Source organism: Littorina saxatilis, linkage group LG10, assembly GCF_037325665.1.
Source record: "Littorina saxatilis isolate snail1 linkage group LG10, US_GU_Lsax_2.0, whole genome shotgun sequence".
Lineage (NCBI taxonomy): Eukaryota > Metazoa > Mollusca > Gastropoda > Littorinimorpha > Littorinidae > Littorina > Littorina saxatilis.
The window spans coordinates 17,922,975-17,939,858 of NC_090254.1; the positions used below are offsets into that span (position 1 = coordinate 17,922,975).

Below are 16,884 nucleotides of genomic sequence, written 5' to 3' on the forward strand. Positions count from 1 at the left end.
GGTCGGCACCGAAATTTAGGGTCGGTTGGGTGACCAGAAACAGACAATTTTTTGTGTGTGGCCTAAGTAACCTTCTACAATCCCACATGCATGAACTATATAAATTATCAACCCAAAATGTGGAAGGCTGTGGCTTGATTTCTTAGACCCACAAGCATTCTCTTCCAAAGCAAATGGTCATACCACCATTACATGTATACCAAGGAATACAAATGTAGGATGAAAACACTGAGACAGATCGTATCAATAGTATTCTATTCACAATTTGTACCTGATTTAATATGTATTCCGATCTCTACTTCACCTGCGAACTTTCTCACTTGATTTCTTGTTCATTCTTTCAAGCACACATGAGCTATAGCTTTCTCTTTTACGCATGTACTCACAAGAAACATGGCAGTTCATGGCAGCATTTTACACAGAAAAAAACCAAGATATGGGAAAAGTTACAGATATTCAGGAATTCAAAACAGACCATATACAGCCGAGTGCAAACACAGAGAATATCAGTCAGCAGTCCACATAAATACTGATCACACAAGCAATAGCCTAGATGTAACAGGAACATGTGAGGGTGGGATAACACAAGAAAATAACTATGTAGGAAAAGATAAAATATAATTATTATGAATATAATACCCTCCTGCCCAAAAGATAGTGTAATTCCAAACTACAACAAAAACAACAGAAAGACATCACTGCTCGTTAAAATTTTACTCATTTCATCGCCAGCAGCGTAAGCCTTAAAAAAAAAAATTTTTAAAAAAAAAAAATATCCTTATCTTACGCAAAAGATTACCCGTACTGAGATCAATAACTTCCACGTTCTACCTTACGGTACAACGCTAAATAAAACAGCAAAACATATTTCCCTACTTAACACAAAATATTAGCAAAATTTCAGTCTCACGTGATTTTCAAATGCCTTCAAATCTAACTAAAAATTTCATTTCTGCATTATTCATCAAATTTCAGTTTCACATGATTTTCAAAATAATGCGTTCAACTTAAACTAAAAATTCCGTTTGTCCATAATGAAATTTACACGGTGTCTCATGTTAACATCAGTACAGGTATTTCAGTGTACAAGTCACTGAATTTAAAAGGATACTTAATGCTGCCACCAAAAAAGAATTTTAAACACGACATCAAACTTTCAGCTAATTTGGTTTCCAAGCAAAATAACATTTTTTGCAAAACCATGCAGAATATTTGTGAGAATTCATGAACACAAAATGGTTCACTGCTGTTTGCTGTTAAAAAAAGAAAGAAAGAAACGAAACATATTTAAAAAAAGTTTTACTGAAAACAAATGAAACAACTGATTTAACTTCATGATGCACAGTGTTCAAACTGCTTTTCTAAGGTGTTCATAAAAAGAATCTTCACATAAACGAGAATGTCCCAAAACGCTTGTCAGCTTGGCTATTCCCATTCAGTTGTGCCTGGTGGTTTGGCAGTGAGGTCGTACATCACACGTGAGATTCCAGAGATTTCAAACACACCAGACACCATTTCTTCCAACACCTGAAACATTGCAATAGTTTGCTCTGGTCATCAAAACAATCTGGTGATCAGAACCATTATTAATTTCACTTGGAGCATACACAAAGTTTATATCCCAACACAGGACCTAGAAGGATGCCAACCCACTCTAAATGTACTGTGTCACAGTGAACATTTTTTGTTTGTTTGTTTGCTTAACGCCCAGCCGACCACGAAGGGCCATATCAGGGCAGGTGCTGCTTTGACATCTAACGTGCGCCACACACAAGACAGAAGTCGCAGCACTGGCTTCGTGTCTCACCCAGTCACATTATTCTGACACTGGACCAACCAGTCCTAGCACTAACCCCATAATGCCAGACGCCAGGCGGAGCAGCCACTAGATTGCCAATTTTAAAGTCTTAGGTATGACCCGGCCGGGGTTCGAACCCACGACCCCCCGATCGCGGGGCGGACGCCTTACCACTAGGCCATCGTGCCGGTCACAGTGAAAATGGTTATGATAATGTTACTTATATTTAAGCACAAAAAATAAAATAAGAAAGAGAGGATGTAAGGCTAGGTTTAAAATGCTAGTGATGATAATGATTTGGTTCAGAAAAATAATTTGATCTGGCATTTTTGCAAGGTTATGACAGTCTGAAGTGTGTGCATAGAAGCGTTTCACAAAAAAGCCAAACACCTTTCTTCCAGATTCAATATAAACGTGCCTTAGAAACATTTTCCTTATTGTAAACAAAAAATGAAACAGAATTAACAGAAAATAAACAACAAACAAACAAAACAGTACCTCAACTGGAATCTGCTTGCCAGGCTCAGCAGGGATACCAGTCATAAAGTCGTTGGTGATGAACGTCCGAATGACTACGGAGCGCTGACACGAGGGCAGGTGGGCGGTGGGGTCGCGGTCAAAGTGCAGCGGGACCAGGATGACCGGCATCTGGCTGATGTTGCCGCTGACCCCGGCCGCATGTAGTGTCGTCGTGGCAACGTGATCAGCCTGTCGGAGTGTGCTCAGAACCCCCTTTGTGAGGAAGGTGGGGGTGACATCCTCGATGGGGTACTTGACCCCTCCTCCAAAGATGTACACCACCCTGATGGAACAAAAACGACGATACAGTGAAAGTCAGGTCTTAAAAAGGAAGGGGTCTTAAAATGGGGGTCAACTTACACAGGTTCTCAACACAAAGTTTGAGAAAAACAAGGTCTTAAAAGGGAGGGAGTCTCAAATTCGGGGGTCTTAAAAAAGGGGTTCTTCTTCTTCTGCGTTCGTGGGCTGAAACTCCCATGTACACTCGTGTTTTTGCACGAGTGGAGTTTTACGTGTATGACCGTTTTTACCCCGCCATTTTGGCAGCCATACGCCGCTTTCGGAGGAAGCATGCTGGGTATTTTCGTGTTTCTATAACCCACCGAACTCTGACATGGATTACAGGATCTTTTACGTGCGCACTTGGTCTTGTGCTTGCGTGTACACACGAAGGGGGATAAGCCACTAGCAGGTCTGCACATAAGTTGACCTGGGACATCAGAAAAATCTCCACACTTAACCAACAAGGCGGCCGCGGCCGGGATTCGAACCATCGACCTTCCAATTAAGAGGCCGACGTCTTACCACCCCGCCACAACGCCCGTCAAAAAAAAGGGGTTCCACTGTACCATTCACGTCAAAAGAAGGGATGTTGATGCGAGTTTTGTCCCCCATTAAAAAAATCTGATCTAAAACAAAAAAATCTACTTAACTTAAAAGTCCACCAACTTACTTGTAAGAATTTCAAATATGGAGTAGTTTGAAGGCTGAGTATGTCCTATCCAGTTGCCGCCAACATTCTCTGAACACTATCACTTTAAACTCTATCTTTTCCCAACTTTACATCCTTCTTGTGTTTAGTTATCCGCTCAAATGCCAAGCACCAATGCAATGGACAAAAACCTCACCGTACAGGTGAACTGAGGAAAGGCAAACGTTGGTACAGTAGTACTGCACCTGCGATTTCAGGCCCCTCGGATGAGAGGACACCTTCCACGAGAGAACACCTGTCTTAACTGTACTAAAATAAACCTGTTGTGAGGGGACATTTGCTGCGCAGGGATACTTTTGACGGGTTCAACCATGACAGGTACCACTGTAGAAACATTGAGTACAAACCTGTTGATGTTGTGACAGATGCGAGGGATGATCTTGGCCAAGGTCAGCAGATCTGTCCAGTCTGGCTGTTGATCGCTGGACAGTCCCGCCACGTAGCTGTAGGTGCGGCAGTCACCCTGACAACCAAAACGGATGCTTTCACCACACAGCAACAACTAAGCCAATCAGGGGTGAAACGATCTATGGTGACTATTGATCGTAAGGAAACAAATAAGGCTGTCGTCCATTTACATGTAAATTGTGTTGTGTGCTACACCTACAGCAATTATTGCTCCACTACAGTGGAACCCCCCCCCCCTCCCTTTTAAAATTTTCAAAAATGTAAGATCAGGTCTGAAAAGGAGCAAGTCTTAAAATGGGGGTAAAATTACAGAGGTTATGAACAGACAATCTGAACAAGCAAGGTCTTAGAATGGTGGAAGTCTTAAAATGGGGGTAAAATTACAGAGGTTATGAACAGACAATGTGAACAAGCAAGGTCTTAGAATGGTGGAAGTCTTAAAATGGGGGTAAAATTACAGAGGTTATGAACAGACAATGTGAACAAGCAAGGTCTTAGAATGGTGGAAGTCTTAAAATGGGGGTAAAATTACAGAGGTTATGAACAGAAAATGTGAACAAGCAAGGTCTTAGAATGGTGGAAGTCTTAAAATGGGGGTAAAATTAAAGAGGTTTATGAACAGACAATCTGAACAAGCAGGTCTTAGAATGGTGGAAGTCTTAAAATGGGGGTAAAATTACAGTGTTTATGAATATGAACAGACAATCTGAACAAGCAACGTCTTAATATTGTGGAAGTCTTAAAATGGGGGTAAAATTACAGAGGTTATGAACAGACAATCTGAACAAGCAGGTCTTAGAATGGTGGAAGTCTTAAAATGGGGGCAAAATTACAGAGGTTATGAACAGACAATGTGAACAAGCAAGGTCTTAGAAAGGTGGACGTCTTAAAATGGGGGTAAAATTACAGAGGTTATGAACAGACAATGTGAACAAGCAAGGTCTTAGAATGGTGGAAGTCTTAAAATGGGGGTAAAATTACAGAGGTTATGAACAGGCAATCTGAACAAGCAAGGTCTTAGAATGGTGGAAGTCTTAAAATGGGGGTAAAATTACAGAGGTTATGAACAGACAATGTGAACAAGCAAGGTCTTAGAATGGTGGAAGTCTTAAAATGGGGGTAAAATTACAGAGGTTATGAACAGACAATGTGAACAAGCAAGGTCTTAGAATGGTGGAAGTCTTAAAATGGGGGTAAAATGACAGAGGTTATGAACAGACAATCTGAACAAGCAAGGTCTTAGAATGGTGGAAGTCTTAAAATGGGGGTAAAATTTCTTTCTTTCTTTCTTTATTTGGTGTTTAACGTCGTTTTCAACCATTCAAGGTTATATCGCGACGGGGGGGGGGGGGGTGGTGTAAAATTACGGAGGTTATGAACAGACAATGTGAAAAAGCAAGGTCTTAGAATGGTGGAAGTCTTAAAATGGGGGTAAAATTACACAGGTAATGAGCAGTCAATCTGAACAAGCAAGGTCTTAGAATGGTGGAAGTCTTAAAATGTGGGTAAAATTACAGAGGTAATAAACAGTCAATCTGAACAAGCAAGGTCTTAGAATGGTGGAAGTCTTAAAATGGGGGTAAAATTACAGAGGTTATGAACAGACAATCTGAACAAGCAAGGTCTTAGAATGGTGGAAGTCTTAAATCTAGGGGTCTTAAAAGGGGGGTTCCACTGTACTTTTCAAACTGATGGGGATGCTTTCATTATCAAAGCATCATCACAAGTGTGATTTCCTGTCACATGTTCCGCTTCAGAACTCAGTCAAAATGACTTACCTGCACACCCACAGTCTTGATGGGCAGAAGGGTGGGGATCAGCTCCCATTTATTGGCAATGGCTTTCAGCTGTTCCTGCTCTGCTGCCGACGTTCCATTTCGAACTCGTGACAGCAGTGTATGGGGCTGAAAACAATACACATGATGTTAGCTTGTTGTTCAGTGTACCCGCTCTTAACACTCGGGCATTGTGGTACAGAGACGGTGGCTCTGTCATGCAAATGGGAAGATTATGTGCACAATAGTTTGCAATCACTTCACTTCAGCCATACTCCATATTTGAAGGATGATGTTTAAGCATGTCTTCCTCTCTAATGTTTGCACTCTGAGCTGTAACATCCTTACAATAAAGTAACAAATACTTTTTTCCTTAAACTCCTTAAGCATTTATTACAAACTGTTAACAATGATTATCATGAACAAAAACAACCATATCAGCCTCTTGGCAATTTTCATATAAATAATTCATTACTTCTTTTTCATTTTTATAAGTACATGTATAACCCACTACTGTCACAATAAAAACAGGGTTCTTTGGGTTTTTTTCCTCAAAATTAACCTTTTTATATCACATACAAAACGACAAAAACCGATGAAAAATGATAATCCTGGACAGAACTTACTGTTTTCAAGGCATTAACAAAGTCGACAATAATCTTGAGCATGTTGGAAGTGTCGGCAAAGTCTTTGCACATGTAGGGTTCATCGGCACAAATCACTCGAATGGCAAGACCAGGCCCTGAAAAATTGAACTTCAATCAACTTTTCAATATATAATATATTGGACATACTCAAAAGAAACAACAAATCAGTAGGAGGAATGAAAGAGCAGTGTATGTTGGGAGAATGATTCCCCTCATAGTCATGCTGATCCTGTACGTAAACAAGGTTTTCTATAGACAGTTGTCTGAACGCTATATATACAATCGAAGGGGCACATGTTCATTTCAATTTTCAGCACACATAAACAACCTAACAACCTGAAATCACTGCACCGACTGTGATGAAAATTGTGAGCAGTCTTGGCCAAAAAAACTGATGCCACTATTAAATAATTATCAACCGATTCATCTCCTACTTACCAGGAAACGGATGTCTTTGAACAAGGTCAGCAGGAAGTCCAAGGTCACGGCCAATGGTCCTAACCTCATCTTTGTGGAAGTCTTTCAGAGGCTCAACAACTTTGCCCTACAATTGTATAGATGAAAATAGAATCTTTTGAAAACAAAATAACAGTAGCAAGCAAACAGGGAGTTATATTGTAGCAATATTTAGAGTGCTAAGTTCAGCTAAAGGAAGAGTAGTCCGATACAACGTGAAGGAAAAGCAAGTATGAATTTATCTGCTCTAAATAAAAAGACACTTGTCAAGCTAGGAAAAGAGATAATTGTTCTACTCCATACTGACAGAGAAGATCTACAACAACAAATTGTTTGTTTGTTTGTTTGTTTATTTGTTGCTTAACGTCCAGCCGACTACGCAGAGCCATATCAGGACGAGGAAGGGGGGGATGAAGGGGGCCACTTGTCAAGCGATTCCTGTTTACAAATGCACTAACCCATTACTTGTGTCCCAGCAGGCTTTAGTAAAACTAAATTAATACCTACTGGAAGATTACCAGTTTCCAGTATGTTAAAATAGGCTTAACCTATCTACTGCTGGACTTACATCAGAACACTAACAGATTAAACTATACATGAATCGCGAGACAAGCGGCAAGAGAAGAGATTTTTGGAAAAAATACAGGTGAATGAGCAAGAAGGCAGAAAAAAGAAAAGAATTCATGAAGAAAAAGAGAGCATGACAGGAAAGAGGAACCAAAAATCTACCTAACAGCAAACTAGAAAGCTCCTGCGGTTCCAAAAACAGGAGGGGCCTTTAATTTCATAACCGCAGTGCCCCACTGCGGGATACAACAACAAAAACAACTTAAAAAAAAAAAAGAGAAATGAACACACAAAAACTGTGTGTGGATATACAAATAAAAATGAATGTTTTTAAACAGAAAATAAATCAGTACTCACCAATTCCCTCAATTCCCTGACCAGGTCAGTGTCATTGTGATGTGTTTTGATGGCGTCCGCCTTCCCGCTGGCCACGCAAGACGCACTTTCTATCAAGTCCGGTCGTAACGTTCCTGAAGAACATCACACAATTTACACACATTAACCAAAGCAGACGCTTGATATTGTTTCAAGGGTAGATATATATACAGATTTATCACTGAACAAAAACTCGTCGCACATCAGAAAGTATCTACCTTTCTTAATGCATATCGCAAGGAAGTAACTGGAGAGGATTTTCAAATGTTCTCAATGCTCTCTGACTTTGGGATTTTTTCTCTTCAAAATTAAAATCTTGAATCAGATGAGGAAAATAAATAAATAAATAAATAATTAAATAAACTTAACTGAACTAAAATAAAATAAAATAAATGCAAGAAAAAAGAGCCGAAACCATGAAAGGGGATTACTCACCTTGTCCAAGAAAAACATCCTCTGGTTTTAAGTTGAGTTCCTCAATGAATTCATTGGCCACCTGAGACAAAACCGGGATAAGATGTGGATCAGAACAGTCACAGGTAGTATTATGCATCTGTGCTGTTTTTCTTCAATTAGAAGAATCTCTCTCTCATACAACATAAAACAAAGATGTACACATGCATGTACACACACACACAAGTATGCGCGCGCGCGCACACACACACACACACACCAAGCACGAGAGACTATGGATACCATGGTGCAGACCTGTTTACCATAAACCCGAGGCAAGAGTACTTTCCAAAAAAGTTGTGTATTTTTCAAAAAGTTGGTGTACTTTGCAAGCAAAGCCATATGGGCTAGGGAAAATGTACGCGTGGGTGCAAACGTGTTTGTGTAAGAATAGCATGTCTTGTGAACACCTTCAGAATTTAACTCCTTCCAATACAACAGGAATAAAACAATTTTATTTACCTGTCAGTTTATAGCATTATAACCAGTGTCTTCCAAACAGATTGATAATGAAAAGATGAAGTTCGTGAAATAACATCTGCGGTTGACAGTGGCAAGTTCCTTTTTAGAATCATCTCAGAAAACATTGCTTCAGCGCGGACTACAGCCTTTTCTTCTGGCAGGATTTGCTTTGCGGGAATGAACTTTATAATTCCTTGGCAGCTTTCAGCAGATTTCTTTGCAGCAACCTTGTCCAGGTGAGTTTTGGAACTGCAGTGCCGTTCGATGTCATATTTCCCAGCATGGGCAACGGAGAAATCTGATTTACAATACTTGCAGTGTGCATGACTTTTTCTCATAGTAGACTCCACAATTCCTGGCTCTTTCTTATATTTCTTCAAGAAAATCTGCTGCTTCTGCTGTTTAGACTTGGTTCAGTCATCCGAAACTGGCACATTTTTCCGCTTCATTTTGCCACGATTGTCCAGACGATCGCACATGCCAACAACTGAACAAGGTTTCCACACCTGAAGACTCGCTGTCATGCTTATCTCCCTTCGACCGAAACCGGTATCGGTTGTACCATTCCGTAATCAGCACACCAACACCGGAAAACGTATTCTAGACTTTTTCTTAGGCTTATTTTGTGCGTGTGTCACGAATTTGCGTACCGATAATAATTTGGCGTACAAACTACGCCCAAATCGTACTGGTAAACAGGTCTGATGGTGAGCCATTATCTCACCTTCATGAAAGTGTCTCCTATAATTTTTCGCTTGTCCTCTGGATTGGAAGTTATGTTGAGTGCACTGGTTTTCCTTTTCCTTGACGCAGGGTTGTTTTTGTCTATGGGTACTGATGTCGTTCCCGTGTAGAATGTGTGTGCTGCATTGATCACTGAAGAAAAAAGGAATTAACAATAACAGAAATAAGAATGCATATTTCTGCTGTCCTTCGCAACTGTATGCAAGAATCAGTTTACTGATTTACTCTCTAAGAACTGTTCTGATAAAGTATATCCGCTGACATGCACACTTCAATCAGAACCGTTGACAGGCTTGATTCAGTGATTTGTTTTTATTTATATTCAAGAACCCTAAAAGTGTAAGCCCCTTAGACAAATGCTTCAGACTCTGGACAGAGTAATTGCAATTACGATCTTGTAATTTCAGATATCAAAAGAATTCTCAGGATTATCAGGATTATTGCGAATTGAGGGACACTGAACTAAAAATAATGATATAATTGAGAAAGACATCAGATAAAAACTTACAACAGTTAAAAACAGAATGCAAAACATAAACTAATTAACTTCAATTGGTTCAAAAAGCCTAGAAAGTTTACACTGCGGCAGAGCACCACAATTAAGTAATCAAACTTATTCCAAACAACAGTTGATTTTCATCTTCAACAGAGGAAAACATTCAATAATTTCATTCATTCTACTTGCTGACTCACCTTTGACCTTGAGGCCAATGGCCTTGAGGGATTCCTCAACCTTGGCACTCTCGTTCTTCCTCATGAAGCCATTGTCCACATGGACAGCAATGACCTGGTCTTCCTTCAGTGCCTTGTGGAGCAACGCTGCACACACTGTGGAGTCCACCCCCCCACTCAGCAACATCTGAGGAAGAACACCATGAGACTATCAATGAAACAAGAACACGTGCTTAGCCATTAACTAAACAAACACAAAAATATTCATCAAGAAACAAAAAAAGATGAGTTTATGTAATGTAAAATTATAGAGATAACGAAACATTCACAACAACAACAACAAAAACAACAAAAAAACATCCCTCCCCTCACTTGCCAAAAAATACAAAAACAGAAAAAGAACAGTGTAAGTCTACAACTGTCTGCCAGGAACAAAACAATAACTTGCAAGGAACAAAATACAATCCATGAACAATCACAGTACAATAAAAAGTATAGAATTTGAGCTCGCAATATGCTTGTGAAATAACATAAGTAATAACTTAACTTATAATAAATAAAGTAGTTTATTGTATAATGCTGGACCAACCAAACTATGAACGGAATCCAACTTCACAAAGCTTCTAGCGCTGCTATCACAATGGTAGTACACAGCGAAAGAGGAGGACATTCAACAGTATTTTTTTTACCTGAATCATTAAATAATGTTCAAAGCTTCACTTGAGAGGCATCTGCGTTTTTTGGTTGTCAGAATTAATTAAAACCTCACCAGCACTTTTTCGTTGCCAACAGCTTTCTTGATGTAGTCAATGCAGGCTTGCTCCCTGCCTTCCATAGTGTAGTTGCCTTGGAAACTGCAGACGTCCATCAGGAAGTTCTTTAGCATAGCGTTACCATTGTCTGTGAGATCCACCTCCGGGTGGAATTGCACCCCATACAACTTCTTACTGTCATTTCCTATACCTGTGTCAGAAAAAAGGGAAAATGACTTAACAAGATTTTGCAGCTACAGTGGAATCCCCCTCTTTAAGCCCCCAATTTAAGACTTCCTCCGGGGTGTTGCAGGTAGCTCTGTCTCCTCCTTGGGGATGAAGCTACCAGGGGAAGGGATTGTGTTGGAGGTGCGGGTAGAGGGGTAGCCCTCCCGGTGCTCCCCCTTGGACCTCCCTAGTCTAGGACCCTGGGTCTTCTTCGCGAGGTGGCCTTTGTGGCGTAATCCCTCCGGACTAGCATGACGTTTCCCTATCCCAAGACCGACCGTGCGTGGTCTACGAGGTGACCCTATCAACTAGGCAGCGCAAGCCCCTAGACGAAACACGGCGGATCTAGAGGAGAGAACCTCGATAAAAAACCTGAGCTGCCATGAAGACGGAGCATGTTGGCTGAGGACAGCGGGCAGACCTCCTGTGCCGACACCCATCTACAGGAGAAAACCAGGCATGCACGCATCAAACCCAACATGGCCAAGACTTCCTCCTTTCAGATGTTCTGTTCATAACCTCTGTACCTCTGTACAGTTTTTTGGGATCTTTTTATTAGTATCTCAGTCTTTACACTTCTCTCTTCAAGTTCACTTCGGCCTCTTGTCAGCTGCTGAGTACATTACCGATCAACCTCTCCATGTGATAAGTGTAAGGCTAAAGGCCGCTGCTTACCTGCCACAAAGTTGTGTGAGCGAGCGATGACCTGGAATCCTTTAGCGACGTCACTAATGCTGTCTCCGTGTGTCAACAGTACACTTTGTTCTGCTTTTAAACCCCTGTAACAGGTTGGCACAAAAATTCAGAAACGTAAACATTTTTGAGTGTTTTGATTTGCACATACAAATGTTTCCTTCCGTAGGTTTGCATTACATTTACACAAGGTCTAAACGGTGACATTAAACGTTGAGCACTTTTGTGAGTGTTAGTCAAAGTTAAATTGATTTTTGTCTTCAAAAGAAGAATGAATTGAATGTCTTGACATTAATAGTTCCGCCTTTTGTCCTTGCAAATGAAACCATCTGGTTTTGAAACAGGTAATAAGGTACTCCAGATATAAATCAGGTCAAAACTTACATGAAGACTAAAGCTCAACTTGTGCAGAATATTTCAAATTTCTGTTTTGGTTGCTGGAGGGCACTTTGAAACACATGCTCTGATGTATCGCTTAGAAAAGGTCTATTTCTTTGGGTCTCCAAATCTTCCCTTTAGGGTTAGGATTACCAAAAGCAATTCTACAAATAGTTTGATTCAAAACACATTTAAAAGACTCACTTGAAAAGAGGTGACTTGGTTTCCACGTCTACTGTGAACTGGCCATCTTCTCTCGAGTCTCCTGTTTTTACTGTTCCATCAAACTCTTTGTTCAGCATCTGAAAGAGTTATAGAAAGCAACTAGTGCTGATCACGTAATCCTAAATAAAAAAATTCAAAACAACTTCTGGATTCAAGATTTTAAAGAGCAAGATTACGGACATATGCTGCTTACTGGAACCTCTCCCCCTCCCCCCCTTCCAAGTTTTTAGTAATATAACAGGTGGAAAATAACATTCAGACTTCAAGGTATGAAACTTATATGTTAAAGCATGTCTTCTATTTTGCCATAAATTTTTGTAAATATCACGAACGTTACAATACCTGCATTCCATAGCAAATGCCAAGAACGGGCAATCCACAGTGGAAGAGATCAGGGTCATAGACTGGTGCATTTTCATCGTTTACAGAGCTTGGGCCGCCAGAGATGATAATGGCTCTGAAAAATAATTCACACCTTGTAAATACACACACACGCACAAAAAGAGAGACTGACAAATAAAACAAAATTCAAACAGATGTACATCTAACCAGTAAATGAGAAATGTAAGCTGTAACACAATGCCCTCCCTGACTTTCTCCGGACCACGGGCAAGGATGTTTTTCCCAGGTTGCTGGAATTAAAATATTTCCGAGAGACATAGTACTTTACAACAAGCAATGGTGCCAAGTCTCTGTGTTTGAGTGCGTATATATGCAGGCATGCATGTCTGTAAAACTTACTTGAATCCTTGTTCTTTCAAAAGGTACGCTGGTGTGTCGAGGGGAAGGATTTCTGACAAGATCTTCAATTCTCGAACCTTACGGTCGATCACCTGCACAATACAGACAGAAACTGTCATCACAACAGACGTATAGCATAACTGCTCAAGCACCAATTTTCTCATAAAAAGCAAAGAGAATTCTCAACTGAGAGATTGAAATGTATGCGTTTCATCTGAAAAAACAGTTCAATCTACAAGAAATCCTGTTAACAAAAATGATAAGTCAATGTAAGTCGACAGAATTCAATTCAACTGTCTATAACTATAAGCAACAGATTAAAAATATGAAAAATTACTGCAGTCGAACCTGCCTAGGCGACCAACTCTCAATAACGACCACCCACCCAAAAGGATGTACAACAATCCATGCAGCTTGCTTAATCAAAGAAAGCATGAGGAAAAACTGTTAAAAAAACAAACAGAAACACCATTCCAAACAACACCCCCCCCCCCCCCCTTTACAATCACAACAAGGGGCGAAGCCATCAAGGCTCACGTAAGAAATCGACAAACAGTAACACAAACTCAATCACTCCGTCACACACACACACACACACACACACACACACACACACACACACACACACACACACACACACACACACACACACACACACACACACACACACACACACACACACACACACACACACACACACACACAGAAAGAGCATAGGTGAAACTGTGCAAGAAAGCGAGACACTAGATCTAGATCTGTCTGTCTGCATGTTACAAGGACACGACTGCCAACTAGTCTCGGCGCGCTCAAAATAATAATGACCGAGACTGTCAGTACTTCCTTCGCGTGACGTCTAACCCTCTTACGTCATAATGTGACGTCAATGTAATGTGACGTCTTCAAATGTTAGAGTTTCTACCACAGACATACACACGCACAGACGCACGCACGCACGCACGCACAGACAGACAAAGTTACGATCGCATAGGCTACACTTACGTGAGCCAAAAACTAGAACATAATGTTTTTTTCAGCTCTACGTTGACTCAAGGAAGAGTCAAGGGAAAACAGTTAGAAAACCAAACGGAAATCAACATTCCTCCCCAAACAATCACAAAAACTAGAGCATAGTCTTTTTTCAGCTCTCCGATGACTTCAGTAAGACTCCAGCTCACCTTTCCATACTGTGCACCAGCATCAAGCACCACCACCTTCTCTATGTCTCCTTCAGGCAGGGCTGTTTTGCCGTTCACATGGTTGCTGTCTGGGCCATTCATCTCACTACCTGGCAGGAAGAACATAAAGGACAATGATGTAGAGCGATTCTAAAAGATGAGATTATAATGTGACATTCCCTGTAAATAAACTACAAAACCGGCAACTTTATTCATGGTGAAGTCTTCTTCTTCTGCGTTCGTGGGCTGAAACTCCCACGTACACTCGTGTTTTTTGCACGAGTGGAATTTTACGTGTATGACCGTTTTTTACCCCGCCATTTAGGCAGCCATACGCCGTTTTCGGAGGTATGGTGAAGTCAGAACACAGGGTAACTTAAACAACAAAATCATACTGAACTGTAGGTTATCAATTTTAGCACACGAAAGTACAAAGACTGAAGGATAATTACAAGTGGTTCTGTGACAGAGAGAGGAAAAAAAGAATGACTCAGATCACTAATTCACCTTATCATGAGAAGATAAAAATTAGTTAATTGCTTACTGACTTTTTAAAAACAGATGCGATTGAACTCCAGAAAGAGCAGACTTAAAATTGAATAATTGATGTAAAAGAACTAAAATTCTATCTGTTGGACTTCACGGTAAGACTGTCAGTTTAATTTGATCCAGTAGTTTGACTAGAGTGAAGTGAAGGTTGAATCAATGTGAAAGTGGCACTGGCTGCATTTGTCAAAGCTAAGAGGCGACATACATACATGTGGAAGATATTTTGCTACGAAAAAGTATTCAACCTTTGGTCTTCTGCATGCTGTAACTGTCCACAACACTGCTAATGATTACTGCTGTTTTGCTAAAGCATTAAGGACTAAATAAGGACTTGTTTGTTTCACCCACTTTTTCTAGATTTAGCCCAAGCACAATAAATTAAGCTTTAAACAAAACCGTAAACAGGAATCAAGTAAGGCCCAAAAAAATAAAAAGGTGTGGTTAAGGTAACATAGCCAAACAAAATAGGGTGGGAAGGTAGGCAATCACTTTTTTTAAAACTTTTTTTCTTAATAGCAGAGCAACCAAGCGTGTAGCACTTCTTCTTCTTTTTCTTTTCGATCACACTTGGAGTCCAGATCTTGAGATATAATTAGTGGTCCTCTGCAGCGCAGCCACTGGCCCGTACAGCTTGTTGTGCAGGGACTCCGGCAATGGCCAGATTTCCTCTCTCAGCACCTGGTGGTTCCTGCAGTCTCGTAGGATGTGGGCCGTGTCCTGCTCTGCTTCTCCACAAGAACACATGGGGGAGGGCACAACATGCAGCTTCCCGTGGAGATGCTGGTTAAGTCTGTTGTGTCCCGTTCTCAGGCGGAAGATGACCACCTGCTGTGGTCTGGATAGTAGGTGGTAGCTGTCCTGTGGCTGGGGCGTCCTGTGAAGAGACTTAATGATGGTCTTCATCTCTGTCAGGCTCACAGGGTTGGGCGTGTAGCACTCACAACCGAAGAAGATGCCGCCATTTTTGTCATGGCAAGCGTCTGTTGGGCCTTTTTAGTAGAAGGAGTTATTTCCCTTGCATCGTCTGTCGTCTGCATGACGACTTGAGCGCTTTCGCTTTTATTGTGTTTTCTGCACTCGTTTTCTTTTCATTTTTTTGACAAATGTAATAAAAAGTTATAGGGTCGGCCCCTAAAAATAGGGTAGGTCGGGTTACCGTAACCACACCTATTTTTTTTTTAGGCCTTATCATTATCTTAATATCTTATTCACAAAAACTGAGAGCTCTGGAAGTGCAATCTGCTGCACTCTACAAATGCACCAAAGCTTACACATTCTTAATTTATTCCACCCTTCCCCCAACCGCCCCTAATAAGAAAATCCAGTCACAACTGTTTCTGGTGCATATAACTGACCCTTTGCTCTACTGTTGTTGCTTGTTCAAAACAGATAAAGCTTCGCGAGGAATAAAAGGTCACTGTCCTGAAATAAAAATGTAAACACGTAAATGAATGAAGGTGACTGTGCCTAACTACCATGGAAGATAACTGCATGCATACATGAACTACAACATATGTATACACTAGAAGAAGGAGGAAGAGGTGGGTGGGGGGGGGGGGGGGGGTAGGGAGAAGGAATGTTATGCTATAGTAAAGCCTATAGATCTACAAATTATTAATGACAAGACAACAAGGCTACAGGCATGTTCTCAAACAAAATAAGAATGAATATAATACACCAGAAAGTCATCCACAAAAATTCTGAAAACAAAACAAAGCAAAAACCATTGACAAAACAAAAACAAAGAAAAAGTCACACCACAACCTAGATAGCGTTTAAGAATGAACGAGAATACAACGAAACGAATGCTACCCACAAGGGAAGCCTCGGGCACCTTGCCACACACAACATTGTAACCAGATACCGCTGTTAACAGGTGCATGGGTATCACCGAAGTATGATTGACTGTCGGTCTTTTAGTCTGGCACCGGCATTTGTTTTGATTCTGGTTTTCATCGGGTGCGGTTCGCTCAACAAAACTAACCGTACCGTTACCATTTTCGAGCGAGGCACTGAAACTAAACGTATCTGAAAGAAGAACATATCAAAAGCGCAACAACTACAACCATATTTGGTACCTTCGAGGTCAGACTTTCGTCCTCTGGAAATGCAACAGCAGCCGAAAAGTTCGCGGAATCGGCACATGAATGCCAATGCGCATGCTTGCACGTGCGATTTCCTGTACTGACCGAGCCTGTTAAATATCGATCTCACAAAATTATCTGAACAATTCAACAAGTGAAATGCAAACGATATTGTTCATCCAAACAGATTTC

The 16,884-nt window shown here is 40.7% G+C and overlaps 1 protein-coding gene across 2 annotated transcripts; it reads right to left on the reverse strand.

Moving 5' to 3' along the window:
• Nucleotides 1–69: 69 nt before the first annotated feature.
• LOC138978307 (GMP synthase [glutamine-hydrolyzing]-like) lies at nt 70–16,806 on the reverse strand. 2 transcript variants are annotated; one of them, XM_070351002.1, is made up of 18 exons: nt 16,687–16,748; nt 15,964–16,030; nt 14,060–14,169; nt 12,885–12,976; nt 12,486–12,600; nt 12,123–12,220; nt 11,523–11,626; nt 10,637–10,830; nt 9,889–10,054; nt 9,176–9,327; nt 7,972–8,032; nt 7,519–7,631; nt 6,577–6,682; nt 6,118–6,233; nt 5,495–5,620; nt 3,656–3,771; nt 2,297–2,600; nt 70–1,527 (listed from the first exon to the last, which is right to left on the reverse strand). In XM_070351002.1, exons 3-18 carry the CDS (start codon nt 14,159–14,161, stop codon nt 1,426–1,428), a joined length of 2,067 nt encoding a protein of 688 aa, XP_070207103.1. In that variant the 5' UTR covers nt 14,162–14,169; nt 15,964–16,030; nt 16,687–16,748; the 3' UTR covers nt 70–1,425. The 2 variants fall into 2 exon arrangements, with proteins under 2 accessions (XP_070207103.1, XP_070207101.1); XM_070351000.1 differs by lacking the exon at nt 15,964–16,030 and having other exon boundaries at nt 16,687–16,806.
• Nucleotides 16,807–16,884: the final 78 nt, after the last annotated feature.